General features: G+C 42.9%; 2 protein-coding genes across 4 annotated transcripts in view; one reads left to right on the top strand and one right to left on the bottom strand.

Annotated features, from left to right (window-relative positions):
- The window catches only part of Shld2 (shieldin complex subunit 2), a 62,748-nt gene extending 60,193 nt beyond the window's left edge, over positions 1-2,555 (bottom strand). For all 3 annotated transcript variants that reach the window (XM_042690302.1, XM_042690300.1, XM_042690301.1), the window contains exons 1-2: positions 2,493-2,555; positions 1,535-1,590 (exon numbers count right to left, since the gene is read on the bottom strand). The gene's annotated coding sequence lies outside the window, so the exon portion shown is untranslated. The remainder of the gene's footprint in view (positions 1-1,534; positions 1,591-2,492) is intronic.
- A 242-nt stretch (positions 2,556-2,797) lies between these two features.
- Positions 2,798-17,699, top strand: part of Glud1 (glutamate dehydrogenase 1) — a 34,231-nt gene continuing 19,329 nt past the window's right edge. The window contains 3 exon segments of the mRNA XM_042690108.1: positions 2,798-2,968; positions 2,970-3,083; positions 3,085-3,340. Of these exon segments, the coding sequence (XP_042546042.1) occupies positions 2,894-2,968; positions 2,970-3,083; positions 3,085-3,340 (445 nt within the window). The 5' untranslated portion in view covers positions 2,798-2,893.

Below are 17,699 nucleotides of genomic sequence, written 5' to 3' on the forward strand. Positions count from 1 at the left end.
GCAATGTGACTTACGTGACAGAGCACTTGACTTGAGCTGAGGGACAGCGACCAGGCCCAGAGTTCAAGCCCCATGACCAACAAAACAACAACAACAAAACCCACATACACACACACACACACACAAAATGCTAGGTACCAAAGGCTCACACCTGTAATCCTAGCTATTCAAAAGGCTAGGATCTGATAATCAGGGTCCATTGCCAGCCTAGGCAGGAAAGTCTGAGAGACACTTATCTCCACTAAACTACCAAAAAAAAAAAAAAAAAAAAGCCAGAAGCCAGGCGCAGGTAACTCACGCCTATAATCCTAGCAACTCAGGAGGCTGAGATCTGAGGACTGCGATTCAAAGCCAGCCCAGATAGGAATCAAACTCATCTCCGGTAAACCAAGAGAAAACCGGAAGTGGCGCTGTGGCTTAAGTGGTAGGGTGCTAGCCTTGAGTTGAAGAGCTGAGCAACAGCCCCTAGGCCCAGAGCTCAAGGCCCAGGCCCAGAGTTCAAGCCTCACAACCAACAAAAACAAAAAAAAAAAAAGCTGGAAGTGAAGCTGGGGCTCAAATGGCAGAGTGCTAACCTTGGGCAAAAGAAGCTCAGGGAGGACAGTGACCAGGCCCTGAGTTCAAGTCCCAGGACTGGCACCAAAACAAACACAACCTTGTAAATACTAGTTGAACTTTCTGCAATTTGTATGTAAAACATAACAGAAACTTTAAAAAAAATCTTCTGTGTTCTTTTATTTTCTTTGTAGCAGTAGTAGGGCTTGAACTCAGGGCCTAGGCACCACCCCTCTCTACCACTTGAGCCACAGCTCCAAATGTGGCTTCTTAATCCTTAACTGGAGATAAGAGTCTCACAGACTTTTCTATCTGGACTGTCTTCAACCTGTGATGCTCAGATCTGGCTCTTAAGAGGTTCTTTTTTTGTTGTTGTTTGTCATGGGGCTTGAACTCTGGGCTTGGGCGCTATCCCTCAGCTCTTCAGCTCAAGGCAAACACTCTACTGCTTGAGTCACAGCGCCACTTCCGGTTTCCTAATGGTTTTTATTGGAGATAGTCTCACAGACTTTCCTGCCTGGGCTGGCTTTGAACAGTGATCCTCAGATCTCAGCCTCCTGAGTAGCTAGGATTACAGGCATGAGCCACCAGCACCCAGCTTCTCTTATGGGGTTCTTATAGAGCCATTTTGTAAGACATCTATACGTACATGCTCCATAAAGATAATTTCCAAAGCCTCTTAAATTCTATCTACTTCCTTGAATTGAGGGGAACTAAAAGAAACAGCAAAGTTAAACATTTATTTTTTCTGAAAGTTATATTATCAAGAACAAGATAAAGGAGATAAAACTAAAGCCACTTTCCCTGGAGAACTTATCAAGAATTGAGCCTGAAAAGAAAAAAATTTCTTTAAGCTTACACATTGTGATGAAATTTAAGGATTTGGAATTTTTGTTCTCCCAACTGAGGAAGTTTTAAACTTCAGGTTTGTGTGCCTTTTTTTTGCAATATAAAATAAAATGAAAAGGAAAATTGATACCTTAATCTTTTAGCCATCAAGACAAATTTCTGATGCAGTTCAGAGCATCTTTTTGGCTGAAAAACACAAAACAAAAATAGTTAATGGCTATCATTTACTTATCAAGTGAGATACAAACTTTGTTGTTAAGGAAAAATAATTTTTTTTTCAGAGTACATTGAGAGAGGTGAATGTAGTTTAATAGAGCTAAGTTGTCACTTTATGCTTTGCAGAATACTGCTATGAGAATTAAGGGCTTCTCTTTCGTATTCTAATAGATGGGTAATGTCATTTAAAAGATGAATTATTTCCGGAAGTACAAAAAGGTGCCATTATAAAACCACCAAAGTACTCTGTGACCACTAATGATAGGAATGTGGTATTTGGTAACTTGCCTTAATGACTTTTGTAAGCACCTCTAAACTTACTCAAGGACTGTTAGGTTTAGCAATTCCCCTCAAATTGCTTTACAATCTGAGTCTACAACTCAGATCCTGGATCGTTGAATGGATACACCTATCCTCCAGAATTTCCAGGGAGAGCGCATAGTCGTATTTCTAAGTCATTTCTACTTTCCTTGTTTACAATTCTGAAAGTGCCTATCACAGCCAGTAAAACGTAGGAAGAGATGCACATGGCTAGACTGAATGGGACAAAAAGGCCAGTCTGCGAGGGATTCCCCAGCCCCAGTTCCTTTCCTCTCCGGTTCCGCCACTGTCCCACCCGCAAGGAGTCTGACCTCCCGCGCCAGCGGACCGAGGAAGGAAGCCCACAGTCCGGAGGCCCGGCCCGCACCCGGGGATCCGCAGGAGACCTGAGCCCTGGGGCGGAAATGCAGCGGGGGTGGGGAGTTCCGTGACTCAACGCACCCCGGGCCCGCGGCCAGAGCCAGGGCCTCATTCCGGCTCAGCTCCCGCCCCACCCCATCCCAGCGTCCCGCACCCCTTCCCCACCAGCTCCTCCTCCGCTCCGCACACACCTGAGAGCTTCCGCAGGAGGCGGGGGGCGTCCTCCCCCCCGAGATCCCAGCACGCCAGCCCGCCCCGCCTCTCCTCTACGCCCGCCCGCCAGCGAGCATGCGCGCCAAGCGCGCCCGCGCCTGCGCGCTCCCGTCTCCCCGCCGGCACGCGCCGCCGCCTGGGAGGCCGGGCGAGGCCGCGGCGGAGGCGGAGGCCCGGCGCCCTGGGCGGCGCGTGGCCCCCGAGGCCCGTCCTCCCCCGTTAGGCGACGAGCCGCCAAGGGGAGGGGACAGCTGTGCAGGCAGGAAGCTGCGGCTTAAAAGGGCAGCCCGCGCCCAGCCCTTCCTCCCTGGGTCTCCGGTCTCCGAGCGCCCCTCTCCTAGCGGCCCGCACGCCTCCTGGCCTCCCGTCCGCCGCCGCCATGTACCGCCGCCTGGGCGAAGCGCTGCTGCTGTCCCGCGCCGGGCCCGCCGCGCTGGGCTCGGCCGCCGCCGACCCCGGCCGCGCTGCTGGGCTGGGCCCGCGGGCCGCCCACCGCCGCCCCGCCGGCCGGGCTCGCGCCGCCCGCCCGGCGCCACTACAGCGAGGCGGCTGCCGACCGGGAGGACGACCCCCAACTTCTTCAAGATGGTGGAGGGCTTCTTCGACCGCGGCGCCAGCATCGTGGAAGACAAGCTGGTGGAGGACCTGCGCACCCGGGACAGCGAGGAGCAGAAGCGGAACCGGGTGCGCGGCATCCTGCGGATCATCAAGCCCTGCAACCATGTGCTGAGCGTCTCCTTCCCCATCCGGCGCGACGACGGCTCCTGGGAGGTCATCGAGGGCTACCGGGCCCAGCACAGCCAGCACCGCACTCCGTGCAAGGGAGGTGAGCGTCCCCGGCTCGGTCCCGCCCTGGCCCTTCGGCTACCGGCCTCTAGCTTTCTCGGGCCGCTGTTTACATCAGTCCAGCCCAGCCCAGCATGGGTGTGGTAGGCTGGGAGGATAACGATCTTTTTTTTTTCCTTCCCCTCCCTAAAATCACCACGTAGTCGGCCCGCCTCCTTTACCGCGGGAGCGCTCACCCGGGGCCTCTGCATCTGCTGGTGCTGGATTCAGAAGAGCGGTGCCAGTCTTTTTGGGGCCACCTTGTCCCTTACCCAGGGTGGGCCTTGTCGAAATTGCCTTCCCACAAAAGTCAGTGACCAGCCCATCTGGTGCTGCCTGGGTGGTTATTGTGGTGGTTCTTAATGACTCACCTCGAATGCAAACTGAAATTTTTTATTGCTTTCCCCTCTCCCCAACAGTAACAGATGATATAAGAACACAGAAAAGGACTCATCTTCTAGGTTTGAGGTCTAGGTTTGAAATTTAGACAGTTGTATCAACCAAAGGAATCTACTAATCAAAAAAATTTTTTTAATGAACAGTGAAACATCTCTAACAAATAAACACCGGACAGCCTGACATTAAATCTAGACTTCAGGACAACCTGCCAGCCAATGGAATGAAATAGCCCTGGGGGTGTGTACCGGTCCTGGCTAGCACCAGATTGGAGCGTCAGAAAAAGTTACCAATTAGTCGTCACAGAGCTGTCTGGTAGTTTAACTTTTGGAAGTTGGTAGATTTAGTTTTTATAGTCAAGATTGCTTTCTTGGGGCCTTTTTCATATTGTCCCCCAACAAATTGTGCGGTATATACGTCTATAAAGATGCTTGAAAATAACCTACAACAGACAAGATCACTTCTTTTTTCATTTAAAACGAGGAAAGTCTTGCTTGCGGTGGATAATAAACATAAGAGGTTAGGCGGATTATAAACATAAGAGGTTAGGCAAGGCCTTTTGTCTGCCTCAACCTTTTCTAGTGCTTTCTAATACCAGCTGGTTTATGGGGGTAATTTTTAGAAATCCTTTCTCTACCCAAAAAAACTTAAGCTTGAAGAGAGTTCCCAGCTTGGGGTGGGGGTGGAGGGGAAAGAGACAAAGGTTGCTGGTAAGGATTTAATGATTTACTAAATTTACATTGACTCCACCCACTTCGAGGTTTTATCTTTGGAGTTTAATTGTCCTTTGGCTCAGTTTCCTCTGCAAAAAACTGGTGGGACCACTTGACCTGTAATTTCTCTTCTAACTCCAAAATTACCCCCCCCCCTCCCTTGCTTTCCCTTCTACCATGCCCTTATTTTCCAAAACTGGAATGAAAGTTTAAAATCACATGAAAAGCAAACAAGGATATTGGAGTAAGAACTATGTCTGCCCATACTAACGTTGCAGATTTTCTTTACAAAGGACACCAAATATATTTCACAATCTTGACAGTAGTTTTCCAGTCCCTTAAAGACCCACATATAAATCAGTATATTAGTTTTGCTACAGAATCTGTTTTGGTCTCTGAAGCTCTCTGTTTGTTCTGAGCCCAAGTCCCCACAAATTAACTAAAAACACCTCAAGTTTGCTAGTTTGTCAGTCCTCTTCCTCTTGTTGCCACAGCAGTTTTAATGCCAAAATATTAAACCTAGCAACAAATTGCATCAACTTTCCTTAGCAGAGCACTGTTACTGTAGAACTGGATTGTGCTAGTATGTCTGATAGTTTCTATTTTGTTTATCTCATTTACAGGAAGTATAGTACTAAAGTTGTTTTACCTGGACTGGGAAACTGATTGTAACTAGTTAAAGTAGAAAATATTACAAAGTGATACAGCGTCAAAGAAAATTGGTAACTGTACATTAATACATTTACTTAGTATCTTAAAGAATTTGAAAGACTGAATTGAGGATTATACAGCTGTGAAAGCCTTTAGAAAGTTAATAAAGAGGTGGTTGGCAAAATTTAGGAACTGTACTATAAATTTCTGTGCCTTTGAGAACATTCAGGATTTTGGGTGCAATACATTTGTTATCCTTGTTCTAGTACAAAAAAAAATGTACTCTCTAAGCAGGACTATTTTAGTGGGACAAAACTTTTTTGATGTATAAGAAGGTTGTTCAAAAGGTGACTGCTGTGCCAGGCACTGGTGGCTCAAGCATGTGATCTTATTGATTCAGGAGGCTGAGATCATGGTTCAAAGCCAGCAGGGCAGTTAAGTATAAGAATCCATTTCCAGAATAACCCGGGGGCAGCAGCGGGGAGGGGCGCGGCATGGTGAACTGGGCTGTAGGCATGGCTGAAATAATTAGAGTGTCAGGCCCTGAGTTCAACACCAGTACCACCACTAAAGTAATACAAGATACTACTGGGCTGGGACTGTGGGCTTAGTGGTGGAGTTCTAGCCTCGCATTTATGAGACCCTGGGTTCGAGTCCTCATTACCACATACACAGAAAAAGCTGGAAGTGGTGCTGTGTGTGGCTCAATTGGTAAAATGCTAGCCTTGAGCAAAAGAAGCTTAAGCCCCAGCACTGGCAAAAAAAAAAAAAACGGTACTACTGTGTTGTTCACACCTAAAATTCTCAACTATTTACTTAGGAAACTGGAGCAGGATAATCACTTCAGTCCAAGAATTTGGGGCCAACCTGAACAACATAGGAGACTAAGTCTCAAACTTGAAAAAGAAGCAAGAAAAGTGTTAATCTTGATGTTACTCTGATACTAGAAATACAGAATATTTAGGTGATAGTTCCAGTGAGCTTCAGTGTTTACCTTTTACCCATTTTAGCACATTCCCACTCACTCCCCAACTAACCTATCTTTTCCCAGTGCTCTTTACTAATAGAAAACCTCATCTGCTCTCTCCATTCCTTCCCAGCCCTCAGCTTCTTACGTCTAATCTTCCCTCCTCAGCATCCTTAGTAAACCGAAAATAAAATACTCATGGTTGAAGCAAAGTGACCATTTACCTACCTCAGGGAAACAAGTAGTTTAGTCACCTGGAAGTGGCTGAGTAATTTATTTTAATAACACCAAAACATTGTTTTTGTGCATCTCTTCCCTGAATATCATATTTAGTGGAGGCCATTGGATTTTCAGACATTAAGGATGTACAGAATGGGTAGAGATGTAACTCAGTCGGACATGTGAGCATTTGTAGAGAAAAAAAAATATGTTATAGGCTCTGGAAAGATGTTTAAGTGAAGCTTTAAAAACGTTTTCACATAGATGAATATTGTGAAAATAAGTGATTCTGGTAACATTGGAAAACATTACACGGATTGTCCTATTTGATGTGAGGGTAATCTTGCAGTATCTGTTACCCCAATGGTTTCCAAGGGTTGATTGTGCTGATCCAGCCAACTAGTGGGGGTCCCCTTCTTCCCTCACCACTCCCAATAGGGCTTTTTCCTACATTAGGTACAATAGGAATGTTGTCAGAGTAAACTCTTTCTTAAATCATTTATCATAGTTCTGCAAAGGACTATAGAAAATTTATTACTTAAAAGTTCATTTGGGTAGGGCACCAGTGGCTCACATCTGTAATCATAGTTACTCAGAAGGCTGAGATCTGAGGATTGTGGTTCTAAGCCATCCCTGGCAGAAAAGACCCCACCAGACTCCAATTAACCACTGAAAAAACAGAGATAATACTTTGGCTCAAGTGGTAGAGCTCTAGCAGGTGGAAGGAAAGATAACAGATTGATAGAAAATGACTCATTGATGTCCAAGTTAATCTTCTTTCTCTTCAAGCCTGTCCCTCATTGTCTTTATTTTCCTCCATCACCAATTCTATATTCTAAAGCTGTCATCTTTTTTAATTTTATTTTATTTGTGAACATATTGTACAAAGGGGTTACAATTACATGGGCAGGATAATGCATACATTTCTTACCAAGCATTGCAGCCTCCTCCTTTGTTTACCCTTCACCTCCCTTCCCAGCCTCCCCCCCCCCCCCCCCCCCCCCCCCCCCCCCCCCCCCCCGCCCAACCGACATTGTAAAGCTTGTTTTTGACATGACAATTTGTACTTCTCATTGTTGCAACAGGTCCACCTGAATCCTTAAACCACTTGTTTTTCCCCATCTCCTCCACAAGTTATACTGACATCAAATATATTGAAAGCGGGGGTTATACTGTGGGGGAGGGACATACAAAGCAACAAAGAAATAATCTTATAAATGCGTTAGAAACACATGCATGAAAGAAAAAAAAACATTAAAATACATATCTAAGGGTTCATTTTCCTAACATCACATTATCTGACTTTTTCCGCTTGACTCATACATATACTAGATATTGCAAATAAGGGAAACCATGGGACCTGTGTTTCTTTGTGCCTGGCTTACTTCACTTAATATACTTTTTTCCAAGTTTTGCCATTTCCTAACAAATGGGGCAATGTCATTCTTTCTGATGGAGGCATAGAATTCCATTGTGTATATATACCACATTTTCTTGATCCATTCACCTACTGAAGGGCATCTGGGTTGGTTCCATATCTTAGCTATGGTAAATAATGCTGCAATAAACATAGTTGTGCTGGTATAAAGCTGTCATCATTTAAATATGGTGGATGGGGAATTGGCAATGTGCCTCAAGTTACACACACACACAGAAAAGAAGTCTACATATGGTTGTTGGGCTGTGGACTAAACCCTCAGATAACACTGACCCCAAATCTTTTACTTAGATATAAATAGATTGATAAATACATACACACACTCAACTCATTTCACACTCACACACCCCAACCCATTGAGTTTAATGGCAAAAAGCAGCAGTAGTAAGTAGATATTCTTCGCTCAGTGACAGGATGGCCAGGCCAGATTGGAAAGTCCATGTGGGCTTGGGTAAGACTGCACAAAGCTTGGTGCCTTTTAAAATGAGACATCCTGGGGCTGGGAAGGTGGCTCAGTGGTAGAGCACTTGCCTTGCATGCCTGAGGCCCTGGGTTCGATTCCTCAGCACCACATAAGCAAAAAGAAAAAAGCTGGAAGTGGCACTGTGGCTCAAGTGGTAGAGCGCTAGCCTTGAGCTGAAGAGCTGAGGGACAGCGCCCAGGCCCAGAGTTCAGGCCCCACGACCGGACCCCCAAAAAAAGCAAAAAAACAATAAAATGAGACAATCCTGTCTTTACCAGGAGGAAAAATGCTTCTTCTGACTTTTTTTACCTGCTGAACCATCATCAACTTGAGAATTTGAATGAACATACCTTCTAATATTTTGAAAGTATGCTGCGTCTGCATCTTGCTGCCACATGATAAAATGTACAATTTAACCTGTCTGATAGATTTGAAGACAGGTAATTTGTGTATCTTAGCTCTTAGTTCAGAGGTTGTTTATAATACTTTTTAGTTAAATGCAGAACTGTTTATTTCATTGAAGCCATATGTCTCTTCCTTCCACGTATACTAGAGAATACAGAAAAGATCTGTAGTGTTGGTAGACTTGTATGCTTCAAATAGTTCTCGTTTTGCCTATGATTTATGTGAGTCTATTTAGCAACTTTGCTGTGACAGTAAAAACCCCACATGTGGGAAAACAAAGATTGTTACTCATTATTCAAGGTATACAGTGCAAGAATTAGGACACCATCAATTGAAAACTAAGCACCAGTGTACATTATTAAATGCCAATAAAATTGGTAATAACATTTAAGGATAAGAAATTAAGTTTGGGGTTTGCTGGTTTATGAATAAGGGAAAATTTGGATTTATCTGATAGTTACCAGTGGCCCATACCTGTAATTCTAGCTACTTAAGAGACTGATGGTCTGCCAGAATATTTTGTAAGAGCCTATCTCGAAAATAACCAGCAAAAACAGGGTTGAAGGCATGTCTTATGCAATGTGATGCCAGTTTAGCAAGTGTGAGGCCCTGAATTCTCACTGCTCAAAAAAAAAATTGGATTTACTACAGTTGTTAATTTAAGTTGCTTGGGAACATCTTTATGTTCACTAATACTAGAGATATCAAAGATTGGTTTGGCCGGGCGCTGGTGGCTCACGCCTGTAATCCTAGCTACTCAGGAGGCTGAGATCTGAGGATCGCAGTTCAAAGCCAGCCTGGGCAGGAGAAACCGTGAGACTCCTATCTCCAATAAACCACCAGAAAACCAGAAGTGGCGCTGTAGCTCAAGTGGTAGAGCACTCGCCTTGAGCTGAAGAGCTGAAGGACAGCGCCCACGCCCAGAGTTCAAGCCCCAGGACCGACCAAAAAAAAAGATTTGGTTTGCGGTTGATAAAGACTAAGACACTAACCAATGTTGAAAAAAATATCCAAGGCACTAATTCCACTTCTCTCTGCTTCTCTTTTATTTTGCATAATAACCCATCTTTCCAGTACAAGTAAAAGAGATATTAAATCTGTGTGCTTTAATAATGCACAGAGTCATAAATGGCCCATATATTCTTATACTCAACCAACCTCTTTCAGAACACATATGTGATTCATATATCAGTTAAATGCTGGACTTACTGTTACCAAAAGACTGGCCTTGTGTGGGAGAGCCCAGAGCCATTTGCCTTCTACCCTCTGGCAAAGCAAAGTGGTTAACAGTAATAGTTGACAGTAAAGATCCACGTGTATGACAGGTATTTTGCTCAGAACTTGTCATGCATCATTGCTTTTTATGCTTTATTAAATAAACCATTGTCCCCAACTTCCAAATGTAGCCAACACTTACGGGTAAAGTTTCCTTTGGAAAGGTGACATGGCTGCATAAATAATGAAATTAAAGTTCGTTCACTTGTCTCCTGATTCTAGCACCAACCTCCTTAATTACTCAGCTGAATAATTTTGAAATAGCTTTCACATCTCCCCGTTCAAAACTAAGAAAATTTCTCCTTGTCATGAATCACTCTCATTTCTCTTGATTAGTCTTGGAGAATGTCCACAGCCTAATTTTTCTGAATGACTTCTAGGTCAGAGAAAAATGTGAAAGATGACACAAATGAAAAATCATGGGGCTTGAGGTATAGTTCAAGCAGTAGAACTATTGCCTAGCAAGCATGAGGCCCTGAGTTCATTCCCCAGTACCAAAAATAATGTATATACATAAAAGTAGTCAATAATATGGCTCCTTTTACCATTTTTCATTATTACAACTATAACACTATAGAACTTCAAAAGACATTTTGTACATATTGGACCTTAGGACTTATATGAGTGTTCATGTGCCCTCCCCCTCCACTCCTTAACCACTCTTATCATGAGAGAAAGAACAAATGAATAACCAAGGGTAATCTTATCCAGAATGAGATAAGAACCTTCTCTAAGAACTAGGGTCCATATTTTAAATCATTGTTTTTCATTAGATGTTCTCACCTGCAACCTTAAAATTAAAAATCATTCCTTGGTTCACATAAATTTCTGATAGCCTATTCATTTTATGTTTTTAAATTGCTTACTCTTATCAAGTACTATGCTCTATATTTAAGAAGATTTTTATTTATATATTTTTGGCAGTTCTAGGGTTTGAACCAAGATGAACAGAATTGTGTGCTCTGTACTTAGAACCGGTATCTAAAATAAAGGGTTGCTCTGTCTGTAAGATCTGCCTCAACTTGGGGAATCGGAATTGGAAGAAAGTGTGACATTCCCCAGTTGGATATATGGGGTGAAGGAGAAAAGAGTCAAGGATATCTAGACTGTTACCCGTATCAAATATTGGTAGAAAAATGAGGTACCAAGAGCAGAAAAGTGTTATAATAGCTCCCTCTTATCTTGATTAGTGTATTCCACTATATGTTCTACCTACCCCATTAAGTCATTTAGTAGAGGTCTTGGTAATCACAGTACTTGGGCTCAAATAACCCTTATTTTACTTATTAATGGCTTCCAAGGCACAAGAGTGGTGCTGGCATTCAGGTATACCAGAGAAAGATGCTTCCTTTAAGTGAAAAGTAAAAGCTTATAATAGATACAATATGTGTGAAGAAAACACAATATTTAAAGTGTTCAGTACCATCCCTGTTTTCAGTTATCCACTGGAGACACCCCCTCTACCCCCACCCTCCCGCCTTGCAGGCACCCCAAAGAGCCTTACCGGGAGTGAGACAATGGCCCAGACATGGTGGTATCTATCTGGAATCCCAAGACCCAGAAATTACTCCTGGTACTTGGTCTTGAAACTAAAAAAGAATGGTCAAGTTAGAGAAACAGCTCAGTGGTAGAGGGCTTGCCTAACATGCAGGAAGCCCTAGATTCAACCCTCAGCATCAAAAAAAAAAAAAAGAGCAAAAGGGAAAAAACAGTCCCTTTGCCTATGGTGCCTGCACGTCTTTTTGTTCCCTTCTCCCAACAATTCTCTTCCTCGCTGAAGACCTATCTTACCTATCACTTAGAATTGAAAATATAAATATGACACTGAACACAATAAGTTATTGTTCTCTTTTAACTAGAATATTGCTTAACTTCTTGAGGTTTCTTTGCTGAAAGGGCAAAATTATTGGGAATGTATGACTTAGAGTTTGCTATTAGTCATTGTCAGAATAAGAAATTTAGAAAGAAAAATTTAGCCAGAACCTCCTTTTAGTGTATAATCTTCCATCCATCCAGAAATAATGTAAAGATTTAAGCATTTGACACTACTGTGTCTTTTAGAGATGCATCCATATATGAATACATGGAGAATGGTTTGGAAAGATAAGACCTGAAAAATGCAGCACTCTTCCACTGAGTCACACAATTTTCATCTTCTTATAATTTCACATTTAATGAAAAGAAATTGATGTTTTTCACTATAGATAAAATATTTGCTTCCCAGGAAGCTTGAATTTTGTCTCTTAAAAATGGTTAAGATCACTATGTTGGAAATGAACTTTACAACTTTGGTAGGGAAGTGGGAGAGGTGGGGAGGGAAGGGATAGTGGGAGAAAAACAAAGGAAGGGTTAACAGTGCTGGACAAGAATGTACTCATTACCTTACTCATGTAACTCTAACCCCTCTGTATAGCGTTTTTACAAGAAAATAAAATTTAAAAAAAAAAAAAGAAAAGAAAATGGTTAAGATAAGTTGAGCACTGATGGCTCACGCCTGTAATCCTAGCTACTCAGGAAGCTGAGATCTAACTAAGGATTGGTGGTTTGAAGCCAGCGGAGAGGGGGGGGGGGGGCGCGAAGGTCCCCCATGAGGCTATCTCCAATTAACCACTCAGAAAACAAACAAAAACAGAAGTAGCTTAAACTGGTAGAGCACTAGCCTTGAGCAAAAAAGTGCTCAGGGACAGCACCCAGGCCCTAAGTTCAAGCCCCCTGGTGGACCAAAAAAAAAAAGGTTTAAGATAGAAGTGGAGTTGTGACTCAAGTGGTACACTAGTCTTGAGATCTAGAGCTCAGAGACAGCTCCCAGGCCATGAGTTCAAGCCCCAGGATCTGCACCCAAAATAAAACTATTTGTAAAATGGATAAGACAAAAGACAAAAATGTTAAATAATGGGTTTGAAATCTTGGGTGCTGTCCCTTAGCTCTTTAGCTCAAGGCAAGTGCTCTATCAGTTGAGCCACAGTGCCACTTCCTGTTTTCTGGTGGTTAATTGGAGATAAAAATCTCTTCGACTTTCCTGCCCTGGCTAACTTTGAATGCCATCCTCAGATCTCAGCCTCCTGAGTAGCTAGGATTCAGGCGTGAGCTACTGGCGCTAGGCACCAGTGCCCGGCTTGGGTTCTAAAGCTTAAATGCAATGTTTCCCTGCCTTCTTGGAACAGTTAGTTGGTACCAGTTAAGCAAATAGAAGTGTGGTTTTTCTTAGCTTCTCGGTGGGATTGGTCTTCCCAGAGCTGAATGTTTTAAGTTGGTGCCAAGCTTCCAGATGGTCATTACTTATGGGCAGCAGCTCTTCACTGCTGCTCTAGTCCTTTCAGTTAGGTTAGGCTATTATAAGTGAAGAAAATAAACCAAAATTGAGAAAACAGGTTCTGGTTGGTCAGTGGTAGCAGTGTTAAATATCATCTTGAATGTGTTTGAAAAGTTTTAATGCCCTTCTTGTTCTTCTGGGGGCTCTATTTGTGGTAAAAGTTTGTTTCAGTCTAGATACCAGGTATTTGCCCATGCTAGGCAAATGCCTCTATTTCTGAACCAAATCCCTAGTCTGCAATTCCTCTGTATTTGTAAAATAATATTGATAGTTTATAATTTTCTGGGGAATAAATAATATCCTATTAAAAATATCTCAGTTTATATACTTTTTCTAACACTTGAAAGTTACTGACTCATCACATAAACCTGGTAATAGGTTATATGTTTCTTGCTTAATGTTTGGTTTGGAGTCACCCATGAAACGGAAGAAAAATTTAAACTAGTGACTTGTGGTTTTCACTGAATCATTCAAAATATTGAGTGGGTCTGTTTTCTTGATTGCTATGGTAACTCAGGCTAGTTTATGCTTTTGATTTTTATTTCTCCTAGAAAAACTTTAGTGTGTACCAATCATAATTTTTGAGCATACTAAGCAGTATCTTGTCATATTAAGAGACAGAGAACTGCTTTGTTCTGTGTATAGTTTACAGATACCTCCTATATTTCATTAGTGTTTGTGTTTTTTTTTTCTTTTTAATGTAGAACAGCTGTAGTCAGTTTCTCTTAAGAATGCAAAATTTGGGGCCGGGAATGTGGCTTAGTAGTAGAGTGCTTGCCTTAGTGTGGCATGAAGCACTGGGTTCAATTCCTCAGTACCACATAAACAGAAAAGGCCAGAAGTGGCACTGTGGCTCATTTGGCAGAGTGCTAGCCTTGAGCAAAAGCAGCTCAGGGACAGTGCCCAGGCCCCAAGTTCAAGCCCTGGACTGTCAAAAAATATAATAGTGCAAGATCTGGAACTGGAGACATGGCTGAAGTAGTAGAGCTCCAGCCTTGAGCCAAAAAAGGCTGAGTTCAAAAGCCCCAGTACCAGCACACACACTAAAAAAAAAGGAAAAGAAGGTCTATCATAGTTCTATTTAGTAAGAACTTCATTCTGTCCTCTGCTCTTCATTCAACTGTTACCCAGTTGATGAGTATAAACATCGCTATGGTGGTTCTCTAGTTTGCTCTGGTGGGCAGGAGCATAGATTATTTTGTCATCCGTCAGAATATGGTCCTTTCTTTTAGACATCATTTCTAATGATATTTGGCTTTACAATTAATCATCATGGCTCAGTCAGTCATGGAATACTACCTACTTTTCATTAAAACCATCTGTGGCCAATATCCTTCACAGATTTACCTTTCTCCATTGTTGAAATTAAATTATTTCTTCTACTTTCTGTCCATTTGCACTCATTCAATCTCTGTTAACCTAGCAAGTATGAGGCTGGATTCCAGACCCAGTGCTGCAAGGGGGGAAGTGGCCATTCCTGGTAGACCTGCTCACCTTTGGCTTCTGTGCCGCACTGGTCTGTCTCACAGATAAAGGAGGACTTGCTTAAATAGAAAAAGTGTCAATATTCAGATTGCAAGTAAGAGTCATCTTTGTTGTTGTTGTTTTGTTTCCTATACTGGGGTTTAAATTCAGCCTGGCTGGGCCAGGCCATCTTCTAAATGAACTATACCCAAGGAATTGAGCAACTAAGCAATTCCTTTCAATACATGAAGTTTTAGGGATTATTTTAAAAATGTGTATGTATATATTATCTATTTGAGGCCTTCTTTTTTTAACTTAGGAAGCAAAATAGGAATTCTTAAGATATATAACCATTCAAAAATTCTTTTGTTGTGTCCACACACTCCTATTCTACTCATTTCTTTCCTTTTTTTCTTTTTTTGGTTGGTTGTGGGGCCTGAACTCTGGGCCTGGGCACTGACCCTCAGCTCTTCAGCTCAAGGCTAGCGCTCTACCACTTGATCCACAGCACCACTTCCGGCTTTTTCTGCTTATGTGGTGCTGAGGAATAGAACCCAGGGCCTCATGCATGCAAGGCAAGCGCTCTACCACTGAGCCAACTTCCCAGCCCCCTTGTACTCATTTCTTGATGTCTACTGAATGCATAAATTTTGTACAGAATATCTTCCTTTTTGTATTCTTTTATTCCATTAGAATATAGTGCAGAATATTCAAGTAACAGTATATTTTTAGCGGTTATCTTTGGTTTGGGATCCCATAGGAATAAAAATAACTAACTTTCCTGGAATGTGAGTGTATCCTGTTTACTGCAGTTGGTCTCAACTACTACTACGTAATATTTTATTTGTGAATGTACTTTGAGATTTTTATTTTTTCATGTCAATAGCTTACATCTCTACTAGTATACTGCTAGAAGTAAAAGCTTTGTGTACTCTGTTGTGTGCCTTGCTTCAGTTTCTGTCTTTACCTGCCCCCACCTATATTACTCCAGGACTTAACTCCTCTAAGCTGTTGCTGCTTTCCAGATAGCCACTCTGGTGCTATAAGAGTTTTGGTTTTTGTTTTTTTTTGGGGGGGGTCCGGTCGTGGGGCCTGAACACTGGGCCTGGGCACTGTCCCTCAGCTCTTCAGCTCAAGGCTAGCAGTCTACCACTTGAGCCACAGTGCCACTTCCGGCTTTGTTCTTTTTTGCTTATGTGGTGCTAAGGAATCGAACCCAGGGCCTCAGGCATGCAAGGCAAGCGCTCTACCACTGAGCCACCTTCCCAGCCCATGGTGCTATAAGAGTTCTGTATTCATAGTCTGCCTAATAATGCCCGTGGTGTAACAGGTAATTCCAAATGGGTATAGCCGGGGGCAGTTTTCTTCCTTTACAAAGAACACTTAGGTTCCATCCAGTAAAAACAATGTGTTTTTTGTTACACACAGTTTCCAGTATTGTTCCAAGACTTAAAATTAAATAGAGCCGGGCGCTGGTGGCTCATGCCTGTAATCCTAGCTAGCTACTCAGGAGGCTGAGATCTGAGGATCGAGGTTCAAAGACAGCCCGGGCAGGAGAGACCGTGAGACTCCTATCTCCAATAATCTACCAGAAAACCGGAAGTGGCGCTGTAGCTCAAGTGGTAGAGCTCGCCTTGAGCTGAAGAGCTGAGGGACAGCACCCAGGCCCAAAGTTCAAGCCTCACGACCGACCCAAAAAAAAAAAAAATTAAATAGAAATTTGGATTACACTTATATATGAAGAATTTTTTTTGAGGAGATGGGTGATACTAGGCAGGCACTCTACTGCTGAGCCACACAGTCCATTTTTGCATTGTTTGGGCATGCCACTAAGCTCAGTTTCTCCCATTGAGATGGAGTTGCAAAGATTTCTGTCTAGGCAGAGCTGGCCTCTTATCCAGTCTCCTAAGAATCTAGGACTAAGGACATGAACCACTGGTGTCTAACTTTTTTGTGGTTTATTTGGGGACAAGGCAGTTGGTTGAGAGAAGTTTTTGTGATGTCTATATTAGACTCAGCCTTCCACATGGCTAAAACTACAAGAATGTACCACCCTCTCACACTAGTTGTTTTGCTTTTATTCACAAGAGAATGTTTATTACCCTCGGTGCTAGGCTAGGGATCAAACCCAAAGCCTCCCAGCCAACCCTGACTGAACTATTTTCCTGCCTTAGCCTCCTAATAGTTGGAGGCTTATATCACATGTCAGAATTTGCTCCTCCACATACACCCCGCCCCCCATATGGTGGTGGGACTCAGGGTTTCACACTTGGAAGGCATGCCTTCAGCCCCTAAGGATTTGCTCTTTATGGTTGTACTATAGAAAAACATTCTTGAAGCATATCAGTATTTGTATTGATAGTTTCTAGAATAAAGAGGTTTTCTCAAACTGCCAGTGGTTCCCAGAGTTCTTACAAGAGAGGGTAGCTTCCTATAAATGTTGTTCACATGGTGCCATGGGCTGAGAAACCGTAGAGGAAAGGCAGCCTAACCCTGTGAAACTTAGACTCCCAAAGCCAGTGGAAAGAGCAAACTCACACTCTGTGTTCCTTGTACCAAATACCTGGTGCCTTCAGGTACAGAAGCATTAAGATTTGGAGTTGTCATCCACTGGCCAACTCTAATCCGCACAGAAGTATAGGCAAAACTAGAAGTGCTTATCCCCCGAAAAGGGGAGATGGCCTTTCTTCTCTCATCTCCCAGTTGAGAGAGGCTGACAGTTGGGTAAGGGATTAACAAAAAGGATTTTCTTGTATATCTCAGTTGAAACCAGAGCCCCCATCTATACATCTGGTATTGAGGTTAAATCTCTCAAACCTAGTAACTATGCTATTTGCCTATGCTCATGTATTATCAGAAAGCAGAATTCTAGCTGGGTACATGCCTGTAATCCTAGCTACTCAGGAGGCTGAGAGCCAGAAGATTGAGGCCCAAAATCCTAAAACTCCATCACCAAAATAATCAGCAAAAAACTAACTGGAGGCATGGTTCAAAAGTGGTAGAGTTCAGTCATATGAGTAAGCAACCCAAGCAAGATCAAGTTCAAATCCTGATAC

This window comes from Dipodomys spectabilis, unplaced genomic scaffold (assembly GCF_019054845.1).
Source record: "Dipodomys spectabilis isolate Male_0828 unplaced genomic scaffold, ASM1905484v1 ptg000136l, whole genome shotgun sequence".
Lineage (NCBI taxonomy): Eukaryota > Metazoa > Chordata > Mammalia > Rodentia > Heteromyidae > Dipodomys > Dipodomys spectabilis.